Here is a 10,707-nt window from a genome sequence, read left to right on the forward strand (position 1 = left end):
GAAATGTTAAAAGTTATGTCATTGTTAATGATAAAAACTCAAAAACAAATAAATAAAGGGTACCAGCATCATGAATAAGTTTTAAACTTGAGACCAAGTGCTTTGCATTTTTTTATTGGGAGACGATAGGAGAGGTTAAAAATTTTTTGAAAAATGCCAAGAAATTTTTTTGTGTCTTCAAATGATTGAATACAGCAAATTGAAAGCATAAGCATAAAGCTTTCTTTGCTAGATCTATCAAGAATAAGCCAATAAAAAAGGAATCTAGAGTGGTGTTGATCCAGAAGTTTCACCACACACTGTTACAATAGTGCTTAATGATCTTTTTTTACTGTTCTCTCTTTCTTCAACAATGGACCCTTCCATATATTGAAATGTTGGAATAGTTTATACCCAAGAAATAGTTCAAAATATGGATTTTGGCTTAACTTGCTGTATTCTACTAAGAATAAGTGGCCTCCTGAGTAACTGTGATGTCACGAGAGTAATTGGTGCCTGGGCATGACTTATTTTTTTTAAATTCAAATTTCATGAGGTTAAAAATAGACATAAATTCATTTATCTTTTATCCCCATGGCACCTCCTAAAACTGATGGCCAGAATATCTGTACCTCTTTGCTACTTCTCTGGTTGTTAAGCATTTGCAAACTGGTTACAACTCGAAAAATGTTCGAACTTCTTTGATTTTTAAAATTTTAGATGTTTATGAATTTATCAGTTTAGTTAGTATGTATTGTTGATTGTTAAAGAGGAATACACAGATTGGCTTTGATGAATGAAAACTAAAAATAAAGCAAGATATACTGTGGTAAAGCGATGCACATATTAAACATGGGAGAAGCTGTTCTAAAAACACACATATAAGTTCTGTGTGACATTTAACTTCTTTTGCTCTATTTATGACTAGATGCTTTTGGTTACACTATGATTCACCAGAGATATTGGTTACAATTCATTTAATTTAAATTGTTCAGTTATAGCTTCAAATTTTTAGGGATTAAAGCCATCTTTTTTTAATTGCCTTAACATATGTTTTGTTCATTGTGTACATGAACCTTTCTTTATGCCATTATGGAACAGTCTCGTAATGTCTTAGTGTTATTAAAAATTTAAATATCTGATTCACCTGTCGTTTAAATTTCATAATATTATAAGTGTCTGTTAACAGAGGATAGATTCTATGTTTAAAATATTACAAATAATTCATGTAGCTTTTATAAATATGATTTATCTGTTTCCAGTTCTTTTAAAATATATGTTAAATGCAATAAAAATACTTCAAGAAATACACTATTGTAAGTTATGAAATCCTTTATGTATTTGACGGTTTTTCAACTAACTGTAAATTATGTTGACAAATTCTAAGGTTAAAATTTGATTTGTGTCTAAAACATTTTTAAAAAAAATTATCTAATAATTATGTATTACATTTAATTATATATGAATGAATTGTCTTTTCACTTTTATTTTCTTATGATCTAGAATTTATATATTCTTATATATGTATAGAGTGAATGGGAATGTCCTATATTTCAGGATGAAAATATCAGCCATTGTATTAATTTGACTACTGATGAAACAAATTAAGATGTTTGATATGCTTGAACGGGTTTTACAATTCAACACAAAATTATCACAAGTCCAAATTTCCAGTGATGTTAATTATATGACAAATTAAATGAAGCAATTCAGTTATTAATGATTTATTTATGTATATAAGTTAATTCTTTCCTACAATCATTTTTCAATATCCTAGTTTATATATGTAAGTTAATATATGTAATATTAATCCATTTCTTTTCTTTATTAAATTGATTGTTTTTATTTTCAGATATTTGCAATTGAATTGACATCACACTTATGTTCACAGTATGCCATTGCCAAATCTTTAAGTGTTGCTAAGTTGTGTATCAATGTTTGCAATACTCTGCTAGGAGGTAAATCTTTTTTTTTTCCCCCATATTATCTTAATGTTTGCTACACTGATGTGAACATTTATGAGGACGTATAATTTAAAAAACTTTTGGGAAAAATGGGAAAATTTTCTTATTTCTGAAGAAAGGAACTTTTTATTGGTTTAAAAAGCATTTTATGCCAAAAAATTTATTACATTTTGATCGCAAAGATATTTAATTTTCAATCAGATATGAATAATTTATAAAAACCCACTGTGTCAGCTTAATGTGTCAATTTGTAATAACCATTTATTCAAAGTATGCCATAAACAATTAAACTTTAAATAGCAGCCTCCTAAAATTTTACTTTGGATTTCAATCTTCTGTTTGCTCATCAAATTGAATATCCTATATTAATTATGAATTTTTCCTGACATGTAAATATTTTTGTTCAGTAAAAAAAGGAAAATAAAAATATTTTTCAAAATTTAAATCAAGGTATAGTAATGAATACCTAAATTTAATTTTATAATGGTTGTAAAAATTATTAATCTATTATCATCTGGGTTATTAAAACTTAAAACATTTGTACATTACTAATTTTATAATAAGAACAAGCAGATTTATTACTAATGATTATTACTGTTAGATTCATTATTGTTTTTCTTACAAGATTTGATGAAATACATTATTCATAATTGCATAATGTTGTTTGAAAGACACAATATTTTGATTCCATTTTTGTCTGTATGATTATTTGATTGCCTGCAAAATTTTAATAGATTTTTCTGTAAATGAAGTTTTATTCAATTTTTTTTAATTCACATTTATCTGTGAATAGTTATAAAAATATATGATATATTTGTAAGCTAATGTCAGTGTTTGTTTTCTGAGCTTTTCCATTCCATTATTGAAAAGACATTTCAACTATAGTAGAAATAATTTTTTTGAAATATATAATGTATATAAAAACTCTGAAATTTCTCAGCGTTTTATAAATTAAGTGGAAAGTTGATTGAAATATTCTTTGCAGTGTTACCCAGTTCTGAACAAAGTAAACTTTTCTTGCCCACCTTACCAGCACTTGTTCGGATGTGTGAAACTTTTCCTCCTTTGTGTGAAGATGTAGCATTTTTACTTTGCCAGCTAGGGAGAGTCTGCTTATCGCGGATTTGTGCTACAGCAAGTGTTCGCCCAACTACTGCAGGTATTTTCTTTCACTTAATGTTTTCTCATTTATTTTAGAAAATAATCATTCGCTTTTAAATATTTATTATATATCATCAGTAAGAATCTTTTAAGTCCAAAACTGTAGTTGTGTGATATTGACAATTTCAAATTTTGAGTCATTATGAAAGTAAAAATTATTATTTAGGATTTTAACTCCAACAGTAGGTTTATCAATGATTTGAGATTTGTTTAATAAATTAAATAATTGTAAATTCTAGTCATCAAAACAAAACAAAAAAAATTATGGGCTTAGTGATTTTTACTTGTCAAAGTGTAAACTACTTCTGTGACTTTTTTTTTTTTTTTTTTTGAATCAGTAATAATTATTTAATTTATTTGCTTATATCCTCATTTTGATTTATTTTTATGTTATAAATTAACAAAATTACCACAGAAATGTATATCATTAATTATAGTTTATATTGATATTATAGATTATTACACTTCATTAAGCTTGTCTTTACTTTAAACATGTTTTGGGTATTAGTGCCATCACAAAATCTGCTTATAAACCATCGTAACAAACAATTAATACAAAAATAGTTATTTTTTTTTTGTAACACATTTATTATATTTCCAAATTCCACAAAAAGCACTTTAAGTATGAGGATGGGAATCTTCCATTATGAAAGTTTATCCTCATCACCCTGGTGATTTCAAAATTGGTATTATTACTCTGTGCACCCACTGATAATGTGGTCTTATTTCTGTATGAGGTGTATGTGCTATTCATAATTAAGACTATGCATCAGTCACAGTACCTACCCATTGTTGTGTGTTGCTGTGGTTACACAGACAACAATTAACCTTAGATATTACAGTGGAGTGGATATTTACTCTTAACGATTATTTTATTTCTACACAAAACCAGCTTAATTTTCTTAATCATTTTTATTAATTAGTTCTGGAATCAGAAATTTGAAGTTCTTCGAATTTGGCAGAAATTTATATCAAGAATGAAACTCTTATGATATTATTCCCTTAAGGTCTCTATAATTCTGCTCAGAAAATTAAATATAAATCTTCCAAAACAATAGTCCTTAAACCTTTCTGACTTATGGCTCAATTTTTGAATAATTCCCTGAGTGAATGCACGAGAAGAATATCGTTCCAAAGTATTTTACCTTCAGCCAATTAACTTTATTTTATTCTGTGTAAGCAGACATGAAAAATTTAAAAATTGTGGAAATCACTGAATTTAAGTACAGAATAAGGGAAAAGCATTCTTCTATTTTCTAATGAAGCGAACTGCCTGGAAAATATTCATCAATTATGTGTAGTGTCGACAGGCACATTTTTTTTTTTTTTTTTCTAATTTAGTAGTGCTGTACATGCTATCATATTCCATTTTAAATGTTGGGATTGCAAAAACATTTTGCTAAATAACTTCAGTGTGAGCTCTTTGAATCAAATACATCAATAAAATTGTTCTATTTTGGCTTCTACTCTGATCCCCTCTGTCTTTATTCCATTAGATGAATGTTCCATAGTATGACATTCAGTTAATCAGAATCTCTAGTACCAAATAGATTTTAGAAATCAATCCCTTGTTATAGTCTGGGAAAATCTTAAACAGTCCCAAATTTCAGCAACAACCTTTCTCTCTTTGTTGCCAACCATTTCTTACCATTTAGCCACCAAGCGGTACAAGGAGAAATTATCATAACATTCCAGCAATATTAGATATCCTGTAAATTCTCTTTGTAATTCATATAGACCACTGAAAGCCACTAAGTAAAATTAGTTGTTTTTACCAAATGATGATCTTAAGAAATATGGACATTCCTATTCCTCAACTATGGTAATACAAAGGAGTTAGTAATTTCAGTAGGTTTTACAGCATTAATTGTAGATGACAATGAAGGATGAATTCCAAAACTGAAGTTTGTGAACTTAGTGACTTTTGCTTGAAAAATGGTAATGCATTCTATTATTATGCTGGCAACTATAAATTTTATTATTTTAACTGTCATTTAAAATGAATTTGAAATTTAATTGACATCTTTGTGTGTTACATTTAATTCAATGAGCAAACTAAACTTTCTAGAGATGTTAAAATAAAATCAGGGAATCAAAATAAATAATATTTTATTAAAGAAGGAAGCTTTGTTTACAAATTTAAATTTGAGACAAATATCTTATCTCAGAGTTACCACTAAAATGTGGCAAAAATATTACCTGTGTACACATTCAAGATACGAAGAAATGCGCAAATAGCACTCATGGGCTATTATAATGCAGTATTAACATTATTCGAAATAAAGTATATTAAAAGGAGATTTATATTTACATACCAAAAAAAAAGATCTCTACTTAGAAGGCAAAATTTATATATTGGGGGGGGGTATTACCTTTCATACTCTTTAACTGTAAATTGTACAAAATTAATTACTCGGGTGAAATAAAACACAAAACCTTTTTGTTACCACGATACAAACAATTTAACGATCATTAACAAAAAAACATTACAAATCAAGATACTTGCTTTTAATTTATTCATTTTTGCTATACTCTATTTCACCCTAACTTGGCAGTATTGTAAAAGGCAGAAAATGTGACGTTCCGCTTTGGGAAAGAGTTCCCCATCAATTTTGACTTTAAAATAGCTAAAATGCGCAGAAATTTATCAAATGTCATAAATTACAGAAATCCTTTTTTTTATCAGTATGTATTTAAAATTATTCTCAAGTTTGAAGTGCTTATCTGTTAAATATTTTGTAAATAAAGCGAACGAATAAACCAAACGATTGACACAATGAATTCCACTTTGCCTAAAACCGGTCTTCAAGGTCAAATATTTGGCGCACTTTTCTTGCACGTTTCCGCCAACTCTGTTTCATTCAGTTCGCAACCGTTATTATCATAACTCGTACTTTTTTATTCTTGCTTTTTTTTATCAGCTGATATTTTTGATACTGTTAATCACATTAGTAGTTATTAGTTTTGATTGTTGAATATTTACTCAATTCGTCATTTCTATTCACTTCTAAAATGTCTGAAAAGGTGTTATCACCGACTGCGCTGTACACACCTTCAAGGCGAGTAAAACCAACAAGTTCAAAGAAACATATTAAATGTTTATTCTCGACTCCGAGAAGAAAACTCTCAAGAATCTATCAATCAAATCGTCGATAAAGCTTCGCATCTTACAGGTGTTTCACAAAGAACAATTTTCCGTTTGAAAAAAGAAATAAAGGCATCCAGTCCTTTAAGCACCCTCGGAAAGAAGCGATCAGGCTCGATAGGTAAACATTCAAGTCTTGTAAAATATAATGGTTTTACACTATCCTGTATTTGACGAAAAATCCATGCATCTTTTCTTAGAAATGAGATTCCAATATTAGAAAAAAATTTTAAGTTGTGAACGATAATACAGATATCTTTTCGAAAAACATTAGCCGAACTACGTTTTACAGAATATTAAAATATTTGGTATTTTCTTTTTAAAAACGATGAAACGGAAGGAAATAACTTTAATGATTTATTAAAATAATGTATCAATAATATTGAACAAAATAATGAAAATAAAAAGAAATTAATTCTCTGATTTAAAATGATAATAAAGTTAATAAATATTTACTAGTTGGCAAAAAATTTGTTAGATAAAGTTTCGCCAGCGATCTGCATTTCTAGTAACTTTGTAGTTTAAAGTAACCCAGTTCCCCTGACAACGACTGTGATTCGGCATGTCTAGAATATACTCTACTGCCAAGTTAGGGTGTAAGAGTAATACAGAGTAATTTATGTATTTGGCCAATTTCTGCCGAATTATAGAATTGCAGAATTTTCAGCTATTAGTTCCATGGAGCTAATCCTTAACAAAACAAGATAGGACATTTTTGTACGGCCTAACATATTTTTTAGCTATTTCAGTGAACATATGTGAAAATATTTCCATATATCATTGAATGCATTAGAATACGAATGTGATGCTCCAAGTTTTAATGCCCAGAAAAATTCAACTTTAAATTATTGTTCTTGAACTTCGACATCAGTTTATTTTGGGACATTAAATTTGAATAATATGTAAAAGAAGTATAGGAAAAGTTGACGAGTTCAATTTCAATGATGACTCTTTTGAACAGGTAGACAGTTTTGTATGTCTTCCTCTTTTGGCATGACTAGTAAGTGCCTCTTTTCTCGTATTACTTAAGCTTATTACAAAACGAATAGTACGCAACAAATGGATTTTGTGGAACTCCTCGAACCCATTCAGCAAAATCGGGATTGATTTCTTTTATCCATCCAATTCGTATTAAATACAGATTTTGAGCAGCTCATTGTTTTTAAAAATATATATATCTAATCTACTTTGAATAAGCTGACAGTTTCTCAAACGAACCATTCATTAAACTCGAGTATGGTAAACTAAACACCACCGCGCTCCGCAGGTTGAATGTTCCCGCCAGAGAAATGTATTCTATTCTTTCACGTAGTTACAGAAGTCTCGCGCATGCTCATTCGCTGTAATTCGGAAATATCGTGGAAAAATAACAAGTCTCGCAAATCAAAACTGGACTGATCTATACAGAAAAAAATATGGAGAGAGTAGAAAAGGAGTGTGTTTCTTCATTGCACAGTTGCGAATTGTGTTGTTCCGTTTTTCGAAGCTATGACTACGATCGTATATACTTGCAATCCTTAGAAATCGGCATTTTTTAGATCGGAAAAAAATAACTTGGGAACTTGAAATTCCTTGTGTTTTCCAGTTTCTCCCAGTGGCATGGCAACCCTGTATCTATTAAGTTACTTGAAATATATTTCAATCAAGCATAGTTAAGTAATTCATGCTGAATTATTGCATATCAAATCATTTGAAATTATCCTACATGTGGATATGCTTAAAATTTTTCAGTGGTAGCATTTAATAATCTCGGGTTTCTTTTTTGAGAAATTCTATTATACTGAAGAATATACTCTCTAAGAGTATGCTTCAACCATGCTGAGAAACCTGAGCTGAATAATTTGATGCCCCTTCGGAACGACAACTAGGAATATGGAACACCTAGATTATGAAATTTAATTCGATGATATGATTCACTACATGAAAGTACCAATCTAATAAATTATGGAAGTGTATCAATAAGTAAGATATAATTTTTGATCATATTAATAATAAATGCAATAAAAAATGAGAATGAGATGTATATGTAATATGAAATGAGAGTATTGCCAGTTTACTACTTTTCAATTTAATTGACATTCATGTTGAGGGATTTGTTCCCATGCTGATTAGTTGTAAAATCCAGGTAAAACATCATCAGTTATGAGTAGAACCTTGTTGCATAGCCTGTTTAAAGTTGTCATCAAAGTCAAGCTTTTGACTAAGGAGGAATTTCTTTATTGGTCCAAACAGATGGAAATTTCAGGGTTCAATGTCCAGGCTGTTTTTCTGCAAGTCCCGAAGAACCATTTTTTTCTCATTTCTGTAAAACTGCAATGATTCGATTCGGAAGTTGAAGTACCCACCATATTGCCTGGAATAAGAACCCTCAGATTTTTTTTATCTGTTTAGCCCATGACCATTCCTAGGCAGTCAGAAGCATGATTCTGATGTTGACTTCAAATGGAATGTACAACAGTATTTGCAACTGATGGCATTCTACAAGACCTTGATATTTAAACAGATTTAATGCTAGGACAAATACCTCAACATAAATGCCAATTATGCTGAAAAATAATAAATTGGCAGTGCTTTCATTTTCTTTTATATTGTCATTTATTGAAGTTTCTTATTGTTGTTTTCAAAATTATGTGCTCTACTTATTGATATCTGATTGTTACTTATTGAATTACTAATTGATTATCAAGAATTTCCTTGAGTATTTCAATTTGAACATTTGTAAACAACCAGGAAACTGATTATTAAATCTTACATAATTAAATTTTGTACCACTTTTTGATTTTATATTCATTTCTAATAATACTGTTTTAATTCTAGATCTGATACTGCCTATACAAGAAACGAAACAAAGAATAGACATTGAAAAATTAGAAACTCTCATGAAACAGTTAGATCCAGAGAATGATTTATGTTGTGCTATACAAAAGGCTTTTATGGATCTGTGTTGTACTTTAACTCTTAATAAAACATTATACTGAAAAAAATTTTCAAAAATGAGAATCTTGAATGTACATTGGAGTTAAGTGATATGCACACTCATGAATCATTAGATTATTCTTGCATTATCTATGAAGTATTAGAATCATATGTACATAAAGCCATATGTAAATTTTCTGTATATAAAATTTGATGCATGTTTGTTATCATTTGTCATTTGATTTGATGCTAAGTAGGACGAATTAATACAATATGTATAGATATAACCCATTCCCACAAAGATGATAGTTTTTAAAGGGCAATGTGATATAACAATGATGCCTCACTAGCTTAAGAGTCTCAAAGATGAGACATTGGTGCTATAAAATGCTATACTCAATGTGTTAAGTTAGCTAGAAATTGAAATTTTGAGTATCCTATGAATGTACCACATATGCTTATATGGTTTAATTTTTTTCAGTCATAATATTTTTGTATATTTTTATTTTATTAATAAAATCTCCAATTTATAACAATATGTTGAATTTTTTTAATAATTAAGATAGTTTTAATTTATATCAAAAATTTGTCTACATAATTATTTATGTAAATATTATCAAGTATAATTTTCTTAATGAAAATTCTAAAAGTTTTTTTTTCTCTTATATAAAAATTAATTTTGAGTATTACTTTTGAATTATTCAAATGGCAACTAAAAAAATCGACTAGACAGTTATTTTTGAAAAGTCTTTTTAAACTTTTGGATCTAATGAACTGGAATTAAATATGGGGAATTCTGTGAATAATTGAATCCACCATGAAATTGAAATCTACATATTTATAATATTTAGGAAAACCAAGGAACCAATCCCACAACCTCAAATCACTGTACCGATTACACTAGCTTTGTTTCAATGATTTGATTCTTGCCCCCATTTTTTTTTTTTAAGAGATCAAACAGAATAAAATCTTGTCACCATTTCAGCAACTTAATCCAATTTTACTATTTTATATGCACAATCAACCAATCAGAATGTTCTGTATTTATCATGCAAGAATAATTTAAAATAGTCATAAGTATAAATTTAGTAATGGAACACAATTAACAGGTAGTTGTTAGAAATGGCTAGTTCCATTTTAATCCTTTTTTTCATAGTGCATTTGGTCTTTAATTTGCACATGGTTGTTGAAAGAATGCAATAAGGATTTTCTGAAAGAGCACTGCCTTGATTAGTTATTTAAAAATGTTATGCAAGATGAAACCTTTAACAATTCAAGCATGATCTTGTTTCAGTAATAATTTAATTAAAATAAAATTATAACAGTTAAGTTGTTTTTTTTTAACTGTATTGTCATAAAGCATGATAAATTATTTGGTGTATAAATTAAAAACTGGAATCAGCACAGAAGATATTATATCCTCATCTTGCTCATTCCTCTTGTTCCATATCACATTCCAGCAAAAATGAAATAAAAGAAAATTACATGACTGATGAATAATTATCAATGTTTAAGAATAATTGAGATATTATGACTGATGAA

At 28.6% G+C, this 10,707-nt stretch overlaps 1 protein-coding gene across 1 annotated transcript in view; it reads left to right on the forward strand.

The window, feature by feature from the left end:
• LOC129988272 (integrator complex subunit 2-like) overlaps positions 1–9,701 on the forward strand; it is a 47,485-nt gene extending 37,784 nt beyond the window's left edge. The window contains exons 16-18 of the mRNA XM_056096459.1: positions 1,832–1,937; positions 2,929–3,102; positions 9,067–9,701. Of these exons, the coding sequence (XP_055952434.1) occupies positions 1,832–1,937; positions 2,929–3,102; positions 9,067–9,227 (441 nt within the window). The 3' untranslated portion in view covers positions 9,228–9,701. The remainder of the gene's footprint in view (positions 1–1,831; positions 1,938–2,928; positions 3,103–9,066) is intronic.
• The last annotated feature ends 1,006 nt before the right edge of the window (positions 9,702–10,707 follow it).

This window comes from Argiope bruennichi, chromosome 10 (genome assembly GCF_947563725.1).
Source record: "Argiope bruennichi chromosome 10, qqArgBrue1.1, whole genome shotgun sequence".
Classification (NCBI taxonomy): Eukaryota; Metazoa; Arthropoda; class Arachnida; order Araneae; family Araneidae; genus Argiope; species Argiope bruennichi.